Source organism: Oryctolagus cuniculus, chromosome 2 (genome assembly GCF_051225735.1).
Source record: "Oryctolagus cuniculus isolate XC-2025 breed Fujian yellow rabbit chromosome 2, ASM5122573v1, whole genome shotgun sequence".
Lineage (NCBI taxonomy): Eukaryota > Metazoa > Chordata > Mammalia > Lagomorpha > Leporidae > Oryctolagus > Oryctolagus cuniculus.
The window spans coordinates 31,524,669-31,540,726 of record NC_142868.1 but is presented as its reverse complement, the minus strand read 5'-3'; the positions used below and the strand labels follow the sequence as shown (position 1 = coordinate 31,540,726).

At 43.6% G+C, this 16,058-nt stretch overlaps 1 protein-coding gene and 1 long non-coding RNA gene across 3 annotated transcripts in view; one reads left to right on the top strand and one right to left on the bottom strand.

The window, feature by feature from the left end:
* The window catches only part of NWD2 (NACHT and WD repeat domain containing 2), a 188,218-nt gene extending 184,842 nt beyond the window's left edge, over positions 1 to 3,376 (bottom strand). The window contains exon 1 of the mRNA XM_008274917.5: positions 3,226 to 3,376. Within this exon, the coding sequence (XP_008273139.4) occupies positions 3,226 to 3,376 (151 nt within the window). The remainder of the gene's footprint in view (positions 1 to 3,225) is intronic.
* On the top strand, positions 2,489 to 11,123 carry LOC127486639 (uncharacterized). Of its 2 annotated transcripts, none has more exons than XR_007913263.3 (2): positions 2,489 to 3,277; positions 10,123 to 10,385. It is a non-coding gene; the product is annotated as an uncharacterized LOC127486639 (long non-coding RNA). The 2 variants fall into 2 exon arrangements; XR_016228724.1 differs by lacking the exon at positions 2,489 to 3,277 and adding an exon at positions 4,320 to 4,459 and having other exon boundaries at positions 10,123 to 11,123.
* Positions 11,124 to 16,058: the final 4,935 nt, after the last annotated feature.

Here is a 16,058-nt window from a genome sequence, read left to right as displayed (position 1 = left end):
AGAAAGATATTCCTAGCATTACAGCATCTATACAATGCTGACTTACAGCGAAGTCATATTCCTATAGATGTATTCATATTTGATGGAGGGTATTACCCTGGACCCCACATTTAAAACCATACACATGCATTTCTCTAAGAAAGAAATCTGAAAAAATACCGCAAAGAACACCTGGCCCAGAGGATCACAGAGAAGAGATGGTAGACCTGCACCAACCTTTGTCTGTAATAAAGGAAAAGCTTTGGCTTTCTTTGTGTTAGGACTTTACCTTATCCTAATTCAACTAAGAATCAAGGCCATGAAGACGCTGGTCCTCAAGCACCAGGAGGAGAGATATTTGTGCAGGCTCTTCTCATCTCCACACACATGGACTATTCACACTGAATCAAGTGTGGTTTAAAACCATTGTTCCAAGAGGGAGTAAGTACCACTTTGGAAAGCATGGACTAATTAACTACAAAACTTCCAAGGATTCAGAGATACGGGAGGTAAAGTCCAAGGCCCACTCATTTAAGATAATCTGGGATGCTGCTGCCTCCCTGACATGGTCCTTCTCCAGTGTCTTCCGTGCAGTAGGGACTGCTTAGTCTAGCATTTTCTATAATTTCCTGGGATGTCCCTAGGTCTGCACTCCAGGGAAATGAAGCGAGTCAGGAAAGTCCTGTTCTCTCCCAGCTCTGTATTCTCTTGAATCCTGGGAGCCAGAAGATACCAGACAGTACTGATCTGCCTGATCTGGCTTATTCTCTTGTCCCTGTGGCTGTAAAGTATCTCACTGAGATCAGTCATGAGCTTCGGCTGGCGGAAGAGTATGACGAGAGGTGTTCTGAGTGTCCTACAGGCTTCTTCCTGCTTCACTCTGCTGTATGAATTCAGGCAAGTAGCCTGATATGGTTTTCTCATCTGTACATCAGGGAGCGTCCTCTGTGGGCCACTGCTCTCAGAGGGTTGCTTCAGGACAGAAACCCAAATTAAACTACTGAATGAACTAATAATGGCAAAGTAATCTTTCATTCTAAAGCCATGTATTATCTTCATTACCCAGGGGTAAATTCCCCACACAAGACTTGTAAAGCAATGTCTATTATAAACAATAATCTAGCTAGATTCTTGAAGTACTGTCTGAGTTCAACACAAAACATCTCTTATTTAGAACATTAACTGGATTTCCGTTTCTCAAGGAAGGCATGAGATAATGTTCTTTGTCTTAATTTGACAAAGGAGAGGCTCTTCATCATTGGCCAAGAATCTAATATTGGATACCAAATCAAACATTTGCTTTCTAAATCACATCCCTGAAGATCCTTCAGTAAAGTGCTGTCTCTACAGGGCACTTAGCAAGATTTTAAGGCTTCACATTCAGGTCATTAGAAATACCCACACCATCTTTATGGTTTACTATGACATCACCTCTCTGAGGCCCTGCTCCCATAGAAACTTCCCAGGTAAGCTTCACATTCCTTTTCTAAGAGCTGTGTGGAAAGCAGTCCAACTTCAACCACGACCAAAGGCACAAATGGCTCCACCCTCATGCTGGCTTTCCCAGGATTAATGGCTTTCCTAAAAAATATCTCAAGAAATGAGGAGATGTGAAGAATCAACCATACGAACAGTTTTAATAAAAATGACACTAATCTTGATTAGTAGTTAGGCTGACTCAATATAAACTTTTTATCATAGAAATAAGACATTTAAGAAAAAAGTACTGATATTAACAGAATTTTCACTGTATTTTTGAAGAAAGTTGTTTAGTGGAAGATTTAGTTGGCTTTCTATCAGCAGATTTCAACACTTTTCATGAGACTTTTTATACTTGAGAGAATTGAAAATGTCAAGACTAAACATTTTCTAGCATAATTCTCTCCAACACTTTAAAAATATTGCTAAAACATGTTAAAAATACCACCAAAAATGTAAGTTGCAGATTTCCTTAAATGGGTTGCATATCTCCATGTGTTTTTAAAAGCAGATTTAGATAAAAATCCTAGAAGACATGTGAGAGAACTGTTTTGTAAAATCCTGCTTACGTTTTGTGAGTTGTAAACTGATAAAAGAATGGCCTCCCTCAAGAGTCCTTTGTAACACTAGTGTGTGTTCACTTCATTCTTTCCAATTCCCTTGTCATAATGTGAGATTTACCTTAAACTTCTGCTAAGTGCCAAGCTTGGGGGACATAATCTTTTAGAAAGTTACTTTTGTTGGTCTTCTCTGAAGTCTCCCCAGTGACTGTTTTCTTTCTTAAAAATTAGACCCAAGGCTTGCTGGAGCGCAGGAAAAGTTAAGTTTCCAGTCTCCCACGGCAATTTCAGTCTCCTATAAACACCTCTTATGGAAGAACATTTTTTCGCCTAGACAAAGGCAATTTCTGTAGTTTCATGCAGCCCCAGTGAAATGCATCTCCCCCACCCCTTTTGGCTCCACTTATTGGGAACGAAAGCTTACACTTGGGACTGAACTGAACGGCAGTGATGTGTAAGGACTTCTTACTACCCGGTGCTCAGCCGCTGCGACCGCACAAGTAAATAGATCAAGTTTTCACCCAGCGACCACCAAGTGTCGGTCCGTGGGCAGGAACCTGATGGAGGTGGCCGCCTTCTAGAGTCAAGAGGTCACGCCCGCCGACCCCACTCCGGAGGGCAGCTGGTCCTGGGGCCGCACCGCGGGCTGCCCCTGGACCCCTTTCGGCCTTCGCTGCCCAGGGGCTGTTCAGCCCCTCAAGGCAAGGAGTTCCCTGGCACTCGCAAGAGGCGAGGCTCCCGGAACCCCAGGCTCTCCTCGCCCAGAACTAGCGGCCAAGGAAGAAGTCCCATTTAGGAACCTGCCGCGCCGCCAGAGCCGGAGGAGCCACTCGGCATTTGGGGTCACCTCGGAGAAAGAAATTTGTTAAAAGAAAAAAAAAAAAAAAAGAAAAAAGAAACATAAAAGAGCGCGGCTGGCGGTGGCGGAGCGGGCAGAATGAAGCTTCCAGAAACGCCCGCTTGTGCCGCGCTGGTTTCTAAGCTCGACCTGAGGAAGATAAACGGGTGCCCCCAAGAGAAGTCGGCAGGCAGAGTGGACGCCCGAGGAGAAATAAAAGTGATGCGAGGGAACTCCCCAGGCCCTCGCAGGAGGAAGGAGCGCGGGGCGCGCGGGACGCACCCGCGGGACCGCCGCACGCTCGTCGGCTCCCGTAGCGCGGACGGAGAGAAGGACAGGCGGACGCGCGAGCCGGCGCGACGGACTCACCTTCGGGGTTGGCGCTGATGAAGACCCGCACACTGCGGCCCGCGGGCACGAGGTGAGAAGGCAGGGCCGTGAGGTTCCCGCAGAATGCCGCCCGGCGGAGCGCGGAGTCCCGGGGGCAGGGCAGCTTGGAGCCCGCGCCGGCCGGCCACATCGCCCTCTGGAAAGAACAGCCACCGCCGCCGCTGCCGCCTGCTCCTCAGGTTCCTGCCCGCGGCTCCGCGGCACAGCTGGGTCGATCCCCACAGGCGGCGCCGCTCAGAGCCAATGCGAGCCCCGGGCGCTGGCGGCGAGCTCCGTGGTGCACACCCTTGGCCGGCGGGGAGCAGCCATAGGGACCCTCGGGCCCGGGTCACCGCCGCCTACTGTCCCTCTGGGCGTCTGCTTTTGCTCGCTCTCTCGGGTTCAGTGCAACAGCCGGAGGCAGCTGGAGGTTAGCGTGGCTGCGGCTACGCGCGTGGCGCCCATTTGCGCCGGGAGGCGCCCGCGCCGGCCGCCCAGCCCGCGGCCACCTCCCCACCCGCGCCCGCTGAGGGAGGCGGGGGCCGCCAGGCGGCGGGCACGGAGCGGGCGCAGATCAAACTTTATCTGCGCGAAGGCGTCCGGGAGTGATCTGAACGCGCCCACCGCGCGGCGCACGAATGACCGCGGCTGAAATGGGCTGCTGGGGCTTTAGTGCGGGGGGCTTCGGGGCGGACGAGCCTGGAGTGCTGGCGGCTGCCTTCTTGGGCGGGGACGAGACCCCAGTCAGCCCGAGATTCCCGCGGCCACCCCTCCAACTCTCCTAAAGGTCAAACGCTCTGAGCATTTGAGGGGAATCCACGCGTGCGGGTGTCTGCGCGCCTTTGTCCAAGAGCAGAGAATTTGCCCTCAAAGTTCGACGCACGCACCCGAGACCGGACCCCCAGGGCCTGAGGCCTCAAATGTCCAGACGGAGCAAGGGCCACCGTCGCCCGGCCTCTCGTGGCTCAGGTGACCGCGTCCTGCGGCTGCTCTCGCTCTGCACGCGCGTCCGAGCAGGGGTTTTTATAGCCGCGCTGCGCCGTTCACGTGCTCCTCGCCGCGTGGTCGCGGGACCTTTCCGGGAGTGGATCTCGGCGGGGAGCTCTCTTCAGGCTTCTGAGGCTCGGGGGGTTCCTTCCTGCTCCTGCTGAGGCACTTTCCCCGTCGGCCACGAGGATGCCTGGAGCCCCGCGAGGCCTGGTGCGCGCCCCCGCGCCGAAGCGTCCCACAAAATGCAAGTGGCTGCGGATTGGGGGAGGGGGTGTCCTTGGGTCCTTTCGTCTTGTTAGCGCTTTAGCTGCGTTTCCAAATCCACGCAAGTCGGCCAGTTTGGACGCGGGACCATGCTACTTGGGGTCCAGTCCTCCGAGGTGACGCGAGCTTCAGAGCAAGCCAGACATAAAAATGCCGCCTCTGGCTGCACTCCACTACTCCCCCATGAAACACCGCATAAACCACGACTAGAAGGGAACAGATGTAGGGTTGTGTTGTGGAGTGGGAGGGGGTGACGAGGAGAAGGGAGCGTTTGGATTCTGAATTGGGGTTTGGTCTCCAGATCGTGCATCCTGAGCTTTGGGGTTAGAAACACCTGCTTCTTAGAGAGGAACAGCTTACCCCCATCTTGGAGTTTGGGAAGACAAGGGGCGGGGCCGCGGGTGCGCTGTGTACTGCTGCAAGGTTTGTCAGCACCTGGGGGCGCCTACTCTAGGCAGTCCCAGGCCTTCTCCAGGCGCCTGCACTTCCTCTGGGCCCTGCTGGTGGCAGTGAAGTCCCATGCTCTGAGCTTTATTTTATCATCCCACCCCCAACACATAGGTTCTGGGGCAACCTCTTTGGAAGAAACGGGTCTCTAGGTTTTTAAGGCTGGCTCTCCGCCTTTGCGAGCAGGAGGCACACAGCAGTCTTACCTTGTGGTGATTTTAATGAAAGGTGTCACAAAGCCCTGCGCATACCCAGATATTTCCTCAGTGGATTCCATTTAAGCGAATTGTCTTCTTGCCTTGGGAGAGACTCATTATTCCCAGGCGAGAACATTGTCTTGCAAGAAGAGGATTTCTGAAGGCTCCCATGATGTCCCAAGAGCTATGGACTGAGCTCTGGACAGGCTACGAATATGCAGGGGCTATGCCGGTGTCGTCCTTTATGAATGCACAGCATGTTACTGGGGAAAGGAGCCAGGAGTATTTTATAAGCCTGATTTCAACTTTGCTTATAAAGACTGATAAATTGCCAGATTGTGATGGACCTGCTTACCTTCCCACCCCCAATTTGTTTCTGTCTTCTTAAAAGGGAGATTGGTGTTTGCCTCTTCTGACCTTTATTTCAGAATTTAAAGTGTTGCATTTTCTTCGGATGACATTGGGATTTTTGGCAGCCTCTGTAACCTAATTAACTGTTCTACACAAGCTGAAGTTTAGCATCTGCCAGTGTCACTGCAGACCCAGGCAGCAGAGGAGAGTGGAAGAGTGGATTTTGCTCTGTCTGTGTGGCCTTGCTTAAAGGGCTCTATGCCCAACCAGTTTGGCCTCAGGTAGACCAGGCTGCTGTCTTTGGGGGCACCAGGGAGGTTGCTACCTAAGGAGACCTGATGACACGCCTACCGCTACACATGCACATGCGCAATAATCTCCCCACTCTTGTTCCCTTTTGTTGGAATCTGCTGTCCTAAACCAGACATTCATTCCTAACAGGCAGAGGTCACAATTTGTTCTGGACTAAACTTCCAACATTTTCTTCTCTCCTGTACATTTGGCATGTGTTGTTACATTTTGCAGAGGAGAAGATCAAAATTCAAAGAAGTGAATGGCATTTCTAAGGTCTTAGAATAGGTCATGGTGGAGTCAGGATGCAGATATTATCACATCCTGTCCTTGTGTGCTTTGCAGTATATCACCTCTATTTTCTAATTTTCCTGAGTCTGGTCCTGGCTTCTTCAGTAGCCTGGACAATGGCTCTCCAGACCTGTGTGGAAGGCTGATAATCACTGTAGCTTTCTAGATAGAAAAGTTAGAGTCCACATGACTGGCCTCTTCCAACTTCTAGGATTTTGATGGGATGACAGAGACTTTCAGACCCTTGGTTTTCTCCCAGCCCCATTCTTTCCTCATGAGATCGCAGAGAAATCACTACCATACAGGAATTGGGATGGAGAATTTAAAGACTCTAGAAATGGAAAGTAGGTGAAATCAGAAGCAGGCATTCTCACTCTGTTCTCTCACTCCCAGCTGGCCTGCCTAAGGGCCACAGAGGGATGTACTGTCTTTGTAGAATAGTAGTCCCAGCCATTTATAAGGCCCTTTGTAAAATTACTGCTGGTTGCATACTGTTTAACAGGCAGGAAAGCATCTTATTGTGGCCTCCGGTCCCTATTGATATATAGGTGATGCCTCTACACAAATTGAAATTTTATTAAGCAAGAGGAAGGATAACTAAGACCTAATGATAATAATGTACTGAGAATGTCCTGTGTGCTCGATACCATATTAGACCTTACATAAATATCTCATTGAATTCTGCATTGTAGGTCTGGCCCCAGCACCCCCTATTTCCCTGTCTGATGTCTCCTCCTGGACAGTGCTCCCCCTTGTATACCTTTTGTTATATGCATACATAACCATTTGTGTTGTTGGTATATTTTTCTTGTTGTAAAGTCTGTGGCACACAAATATACCTTAGCTACTTCCCTTTGCTGTGAGGGCTGGTGATTTCCCCCCAACTGCATGACTGTGTCACATGTCTGGTCCATCCTTCGGCAGAGGAAGTGCTCATCCACATGTATGCAGCTGGAGTCTCTGAATTACTCTGACCCAGCAGAAGGAAGGCAGATCTCTCAACTGGTTTTTGCCTCCATGTCCACTCATATTTGAGTACAACAAACATTCTGGCTGGGAAATTTTTGGGTCATTGTTCTATATTTTGTTTTATTATGGATAAAAGTAGAGAAAGACCAAGACACAGCACCAGGGGCCAGCATTATGGCGCAGTGCATTAAGCCATGCTTGTAATGCTAGCATCCTTATCAAAGTGCTGATTCAAGTCTTGGCTCTACCACTTCTAATCCCACTCTGTCTGAATGTTCCTGGGAAGGCAGAAGATGATGGCCCAAGGACTCAGGATCCTCCCACCCATGTGAGAGACAAGAATGGAGTCCTTCGCTCCTTACTTTGGCCTGGCTCAGCCCTAGCTGTTGCAACCATGTTGGGAGTGAACTAGAAGATGGATGATGTTGCTGTTACCTTGCCTTTCAAATAAGTAAGTCTTAAAAAGAAAAGACATAACAGCACTGTATCTCAAAGAATCAAGTCAACATTAATGATGTGGTGTTTGACATTCCCAAACTTGAAGGGTATCAGAGTTAATAGTACCTTCATTCTTACAGTGCCTCTATAGTTTGGCTGGTGAATAGTTGCATTTGCTTTGCTAATGTGAAAAATGGATTATATAGGGTCACTCAAGCAAGGATTCCCCTTCCTAAAGCTGTAGCTCAGGGTATAAACTAGACCATCAGGAGCCCACTTACTTGTTTACAAAATAGAAATTTCCAGTCTGTGTGAGAATTTGTCAGCATAACAATTTACCAACAGAGACTGTTGATTTAGAGGTGTCTGCAGCATGATAGAATTCACAGCAGCTTGGTTTTAAATAAAGTTACACCTTTCTGAAAGTGCTATCTGATGTTTTCATGACTCAGAAATTCTAACTTTATATCCACCCTCTTCTAAATCTGTTTAATGTATTTTTTGATCAGTCTCCCTCTTACAACCTCCTCAACATATCGCTGAATGCACTATGCATACCACACAAGGAAGAAGAAAATGATTTTTAAAATGAAAATATAGTTCTGAATTAAATGTTTTATTTTCTTTTTAAAAAGTTTTTAAAATTTATTTGAAAGGCAGAGTTACAAAGAGAGACAAGGAGAGACAGACAGATCATCTAACCATTGGTTCACTCCCTAAATGACCACAATGGCTGGGGCTGGGCCAGGTCAAAGCTAAGAACCAAGAGCTGCTTCTGTGTCTCCCACATGGATGCAGGGGCCCAAGGACTTGGGTTATCTGCTGCAGTTTTCCCAGGTGCATTAGCAGGGAGCTAGATTGGAAGAGGAGCAGCTGGTATTCAAAGCGACACCCGTATGGGATGCCGACACTGCAGAAAGTGGCTTAATGAACTGTGCTACAGTGCAGGCCCCAAACGTTTTATTTTAATTTTGTGATTGCCAAGTGTTTTGTGATTGCAATTGGTTTCTTTCCTTCATGAGAGTCTCAAATACAATACCTTAAAAATTTTCTATTTTTTTAAAAAAATTATTCATTTTATTTTATTTTAAAGGTAGAGAGAGGTGGGCAGAGAAATCATCCTCTGTGAGTTCACGCCCCAAAGGTCTACAAAAGCTGAGCAGAGTGAGGCCAACGCGAAGAGCCTAGAACTCAAATCTAAGTCTACCATGTAGGTGACAGGGATGAAAGTATTAGTCATTGCCTGCTGCCTCCCAGGGTGGGCATTACCAGGAAGCTGGAATGGGATGTGACCTAGGACTTGAACCTAGGTACTTTATACAGAGTGTAGGCATCCCAAGCTGCATCTCAACCACTGTGTGAAATGTCTCTCCCCTCTTCTCTCTCACTGCTTTTTTTGCAAACTATTTTCATACATATTATTTCATTTTGATTATAACCCTGTGAGGTAGGTTCTGCATTATTTTTTACCCCTATTATATATATATATATATATATATATATATATATATATAATTATCTCAAGAGATTTTAGTGGCATGTCCAAGTTCACTCAGTTGTTTGGCTGACACAATATCAAGACTAGATCTCTGAACATGAAACGAAACCATAGGTCAGTTATAATGTACCACATGGCCACCAGTGTGTAACAAAATCCATTTGGCCAAATTGATAAATATAGTTTGAACCTCTTAAAGTGTAAGAAGCTGAGAAAAATGAAATGACTTGTTTAGATGCAAACAGCTTGTATGTTGCAAAGCTAGAATATGAATGAAGGTCATCTCACTACCATCCTAGATATAGTCTATATCATGAGGACTAAATCTTAAACAAACAAAACAAGAAAATTGCCCCTTTACAATATGCCCAACCAACATTGCCAGATATCATAAACACATTGCCCAGGTCAGTTACTGTATTTTTCTTATTGTTCACATGTTTTTACTTAGCTAGGATGGTGTTAATGCATATTGAATGCATATTGAATTCACTTTTATTTACAAAGTGCTTTAAAGGGAAAAAAGTGTTTTAGTAGGACATTTTACCAGCAAAATTAAATATAGATGATAAGTCTATGAATTCTATTTTCTGAAATAAAATGCCATAGCTTTGCCATTTTCCTTTTTCTCCCAACTCACAATCTTGCTTTATCTCTGTTACTTAATAGGATTTATTTCTTCACAAACAATGGTCCTCATCACAGTCCTTTAACCTGAGTTATTTGTAGAGTTGCACTATGCATCTTCTTGGGTCACCTTTCATAAATATAATTTATTTTGTTGCCTAAATTTAGAAAACTATATGCATAAAATGACAGGTCATTTGCATCCAATTTGAAGAACAGAATAGGTAGCCCTTTATTATAACTTTTGAATTGTTGAGAAACATTTATAAATCAAATGATTTGTTAACAAGTTTTTCAGTTTTCAGCTCCTGTTACTTCTTGATAAATATGGCAGATCATCCTATCATCCTACTGTTATTTGAAGCAAACTCAAAATTTAGGAGGCCTATGGGGGGGGGAATATATATTTACACACACACACACACACACACACAGGGGTCATTGTGGTGGTGCAGCAGGTTAAGCCTCTGCTTGTGATGCTGGCATTCCATATGAGTGCTGGTCTGAGTCCTGGCTGTTTTGCTTCCTACCCAGATCCCTGCAGATGTGCCTGGAAAAACAGCAGAAGATGGCCCAAGTGCTTGCATCCCTGGAATCCATTTGGAAGACTGAGATGGAGTTCTGGGATCTTGGTTTCAGCCTGACCCAGCCTAGACCTTCGCAGCCATTTGGGTTGTGAATCAGTGGATGGAAGATCTCTCTCTCTCTCTCTCTCTCTCTCTCTCTCTCTCTCTCTCTCTCTCGTTATCTCTACCTTTTAAATAAATAAATAAATCTTAAAATGTATACATATAAAATTATGGACAAATGGTTTTTCCCCCATAAAATAAGTGTAGTGCCACTTTTTGTCCTAAAAGTATGTATTAGCATCTACATATTATGAAACATTGTATACAAAAATTTTAAAGATACTAAGTGCATATCTGCATTAGTCAAGAATCTAGAGGTAAATAACCAGAGCTACAACATGATTTCTTTTCAGAATATAGGAGTTTATACAAACATCTAGACAGAAATGAAATTGAACTTAAAGGAAAACTAGAACTAGGAATTGGACATGTCTTTGGGAAAAAGAACAATGTTGTATTTCAGTGTCTTATTTCTGACTCTGAGCATTATGGACATTGTGTGTCTGTGTGCATGAAACATTCCTGCTGTCACACAACTTTTACATTTGATACTCATAATTAAGTTATAGCCAGCCCGTGGCTCAGGCCACATGGAAAGACTGACCAATTTTTTTCTTGAAATATTTATATGAGTTAGCAGACAGAACAAGTAATTGAGTAAGTACAGTTTGTGTTGATTTTGAGCTGGAATATACTTCGTATTAGCAAGAACCTCATAGTGTTTACTCATCCAAACTGATATTTCTTTGGAAATATTTCTGTAATTCTTTCCTTGCACTTAAGCAACTTGCCATATTATAGTTAAGGGGAGTAGAACTAAGTAGGAAGGAGTACATCAAAATAGAATTTTTCTGCTTTCTCTGATTTTGTTAATATGGATAAGACAATAAAATTTACTAAACATGCATTGTTTGGCTAAATTGCCCTTTGAAGTTGTGTGCCTCTGTGTGTACATAGAAAAATGAGGCATAATCCCTATTTTTCCTACCCAGAGTTCTTGGCTGAAGGCATCCAAACTGGTGCTTATTAACTTAAGCCTACAAGCAATTTACTGAAAATTATTGGCTGGAACAGTATTATTGAGAAAGCTGGGGATCTGCTCTTGGAAAATTGGAGGGGACCAAAAGGGCTAAGCCGATTGGATTCACAGCCAAAATTGAATAGCAGAAACAGACAGTTAGGACAGCCTTGATGCTGGTGCTGCTAAATCCTAACAATGCAGTTTGCTCAACCAACTCTAGTACCATGTGCCACTGGGTGCTAGATGTTGCCATCATTATTGCTTCATAGTTCATTCTGGTATCTTGGGCCAGTAGATTCGGGCTGCATAAAATTCTCTAAACACTACAAGTAGTTTCAGAGGTTAGACTGTCAAACCATCACATACCTCCTTCCTTGCCACCCCCACCCCAGCAAATGTACTGTAGACTTCCTGCACTTTTATGTGGCCTAGAGTGTTTTGATGCCGTGAACAAAAGATGAATGCAATGTCTTTTACATTTCTAGTAATGCAATTAGAATAATCATGCACCACCTCTCCCAGGCTTAGAAGGCTGGCAAGGCTCACCTCTCCTGGACTACAACCAAGAGCACAAATGTGAGCTCAGAAGAAAAATCAGGACTCTATGCTTCTGTGTTCACACACTGGTGTTCACCCACTTGACTCCTGGAGGATCCCTAGAAGCTATCTGTCCAGCTCTCTCAACACTTACTATATATGCGATTCAAAGATGCTGTGTTTTCTTGGTTGGCAAAACCATAGCAGATTAGTCACACTAAGTTAGAAGATGAGAGGCAACTTCTAATAAGATGCTACAAAGGAGAAAAGACTGCTCGTGGCCAAGGGTCAGGACACAAGACAGCAGAAGTGATTCATTCTTTCTCTCTTACTCTCTTTTACACACACACACACACCTCAGCAATCTAGACACCATTTAATTTGGGAACAACAGTATTCTGTATATCTTAAAGTGGGAAAGATCAAGAGTGAATAGTTCCCAGTGGATGAAGAGAAACTGAACATGTTGCAAGTACTTTAGGCCAGTGTTTACCAGCAAACGACACAGTTGATATAGGAATGCATGGCACTTCTGATGTCCAATAGCAAATATTTGGCATGTAGGTAGAAGTCAACATCAAAAGTGGGGGAGATTCAGGTAGAACACTTCCTTCAAAACAACATTGTAGGGATATTTTATTTAAGGGCCTGAGGTAGTGGAGGTCATACTAGTGGTAGCAGTACTGGTAATAAGAGTAAACGTTTACTGGATTCCTCTCATTGGGAGAGATGTGGTTCTATGAGCTTTAGAGACATTGATTCTTTTAAATTTTCATTCCATCTATAATAATTATCTCTGTTTTATAGATGAGATAGAGGCAAGGTGATATCAAAATACTTTACCTATATTTTGTAGTTAGGATGTGGTGTATATGGCTCCCGAATCTGGCTTTTGATCATTATGATCTGCTCTAGATGTGAAAGCAGCATACCAATACCAATACCCAGGTAAAGGACAACTAGCTCAAAAAGGACACACAGGTTGCAACTTTTGTCTTAATGAGAAGGAAGCAATATTCAATGAAATTTTAATTAGTGCCACATTCATATGAAGTTCCATGTGCTGAAATAATTATTACTCATGTTTAAAAATGAACAGCAATAGCCTAAAAGAGGTTAAATAATATGTTTATCCTTACAGAGCTTGTAAGAGATGAAACTGATTCCATATTATTTCTTCAACGGGTGACATTGCCTCTGAACAGTGCAGATGCATTTTCAAGAATGAACTGTTAGAACATTGTCCTTTCATGTATTCATCTACTTCTCTTGTTAATTTATTCACCAAACAGTTGTTAAATTTCTTCTTATTCTCTCAGCACAAGCTCTGTTCCCAGAAAATCCAATCCATGGGACTCCAAAATGTAGAAATTGACCAGCTGGCCCTAAGATTCATTTGGAAGTTCAATAACCTAGAATGACCAAATAAGACCTGGAGAAAGAATGACGATGTTGGAAGGATTATATCATAAGATTTCCAAACCTATTACAAAGCTACTCTCCTATCTTTCCTGGTTTTTAATTCCTGAGAGTAATGACTCTGTAGTTCCTCAGAGTAATAATTAAGTTTTGTTAAACTTTTTTGTTCTTTTTTTAAAAAAATAAGACGGAGAAACTTGGGTGAATGAAACTTAAAATAGCACATATGCTTCTTAAATAGTGCTTTCCTCACAGTAAGTGCTTTGCAGTTGTGAGCCAGTTGAACCAGTAAGCAATATGTGAGTGAGAAATGGTGCTGAGTATTGAAAAGACTGAGAAAGTCCAAGGTGGGACTCAAGGGCAAGTACTGCAGGAGTTCAGAAAAGAGGAAATCAAGGTGAGCCGACAGCAGTTGGTGTTCCCCATCCCTATCTCTGGTATCAGTGCAGTTGGATCACTAGGAGCTGTTGAGGTGACCCAGATGGATGGTGTTATCTGTGTCACGGTTTGTTTTCTTCCCAGATATGGCTTGTGCAGAGCCCTGCAAGCTTAATGAGGGCAGAAAAGAATAGGATTCAGAATCACTTAACCTTTCAGAATTTCTGTTTGCAAATCAAGATTATCAAGTATAGCTGTATAACACCTTAAAGCCTTGTGATAAAAGGTGCTGTTAGTATTGTGTGTGGAATCTGTTAGAGAGCACAACAGTCTACATGATGTGGAGTGGCTGAATACATCAAAGTATTCACAGCTAGTCTGGAGATAAATCCAGTTTTCTGCTGAATTTGGGGTTTTCACAGAAATGCTTTCATGGAGGCCCCATCCTTTCAGTAACTCATTAGACAGTAGACTTATGTGTATACCTGAGTCATTTTTACATTATGGAGAAGTAGTCAAATTAAAAGGAGGGCTTGCAGTGCTTTCAAGACATGGCTAATTCTTTATTATAAGTGGACTTTCAAGCGGAAGTTCACTGCTGTACTAGCTGGAAGTAATGGCAATCTGTTTCCTTCACATTTCTATTAGACATATATCTTCACTAACTTCAGTTCTTCAGGAAAATGACTTTCCCCTTAGGAAGCATTTTCACATGTCCTTTATCAGTATTGGTTGCTATAGTGATCAGATTAACCAGATGGTGGCCACTACTGTGATACCTGGTATGCAAACAACTGCAAACACCAACAAACAGTTAACAAATTATCATAATATATTCCTCAATATTTTAATCTTTAGATTTTGAAAAACTTTTAGTTAAAGATATTTCTTTCCTTCTACCACCAGAAGGGAATGCTAGGAATTTCAGTTAAAAAGTTTGGGAAGAAAAAAAAAATCTTTACCACTAGTACATGTAAATCTTAATTTATTTTAAAACAAGAGAAAAATAACAAAAAGATATGGGAGCAGACTTCATTTTTGAACTTTACACTTATGATTATGGAAAGAATAGGGGACTATGAATCATTTGGAAACAGGAATGGTGAACAGATCATAGCTTTACATACCTTATCTTAATATCATTATGGGTTCCAAAAATATAGAATGTCTACTAGGAGAAGAAATCACAATCATTTCCTCACCATAACCACTTATCTTAGCTTTTTTTTTTTTTTTTTTTTTTTTTGACAGGCAGAGTTAGACAGTGAGAGAGACAGAGAGAAAGGTCTTCCTTCCGTTGGTTCACCCCCCAAATGGCTGCTATGGCCGGTGTGTAGCTGCTGGCGCCGATCTGAAGCCAGGAGCCAGGTGCTTCCTCCTGGTCTCCCATGCAGGCGCAGGACCCAAGCACTTGGGCCATCCTCCACTGCACTCCAGGGCCACAGCACAGAGCTGGACTGGATGAGGAGCAACTGGGACAGAATCTGGCACCCCGACCAGAACTAGAACCTGCGGTGCCGGCGCTGCAGGCGGAAGATTAGCCAAGTGAGCCATGGTGCTGGCCAAATCTTAGCTTTTTATTTATTGAAATTACACAGTGCCTGGTGCTTAAGAAATGCTTTAGAATGAATTTCCCATAACCTGGCTAATAATCCTGAAATCTTCAAAATGGCAGATAAGCCATCACATCTAGCAAAGACACAGGTATCTGCAGTAATCCCAAGAAAGCCATATGTGGAGCAGAGCATTTTTAGTACTTCCCTAAGGGAACCACACCTACTGCTAATTCAGTAAAAGGAAAAAAGCTCCCAGCCTAAGGTTGCAAAGACAATAATGAGTAATACTCTAGAACTATCCAAAATCAAACTTCTGATGCATATTGGTATATGCTTAAACACCTCTTCCATGTCTGTTTCATTAGAAAAGGAAAGATAAAAACCAGCCTGTGACATTTTGCACTTATTAGATACCTACCGTTTATTTCAGCAACAACTCATTGAACACCTACTGTCTTCTTTGTACTGTGAAGTACATATTTATTACCATAGGATATAGCATATTTAAGTAGAACCATGAAGAAATATAGAGGAAAAGATTAAAATCTTAGTCTAAGACTAACCCAAAAAGCAGGACCAACAATTGATATTTACTTTCTGCATCATTATTTTCTAATTCCCTTATTCCCATCTGGTTCAATGACATGAGAATCAGAGTAAGTGAAGAGAGCTTTCCATCTGTTAAAAATGTAGAATAAAGCACTTAATTTTGTGGGCAAGCACATAGAGTACTTATAAATTTCTCATAATTGAAATTATGAGATTCTCTGTTAAGTATAGCTGAGTTTTGAAAGGTCACTATTATACAGATAGATGGGTTTGCAAATGTGTCTGTAAGTTTGGTGCTATTCTCTGTTCTCAAGTGAGATGAACCCCTCCTAGTGTAATGGGTATGAGCATCACAAATTTACTCATAAGAAGACAATTTGC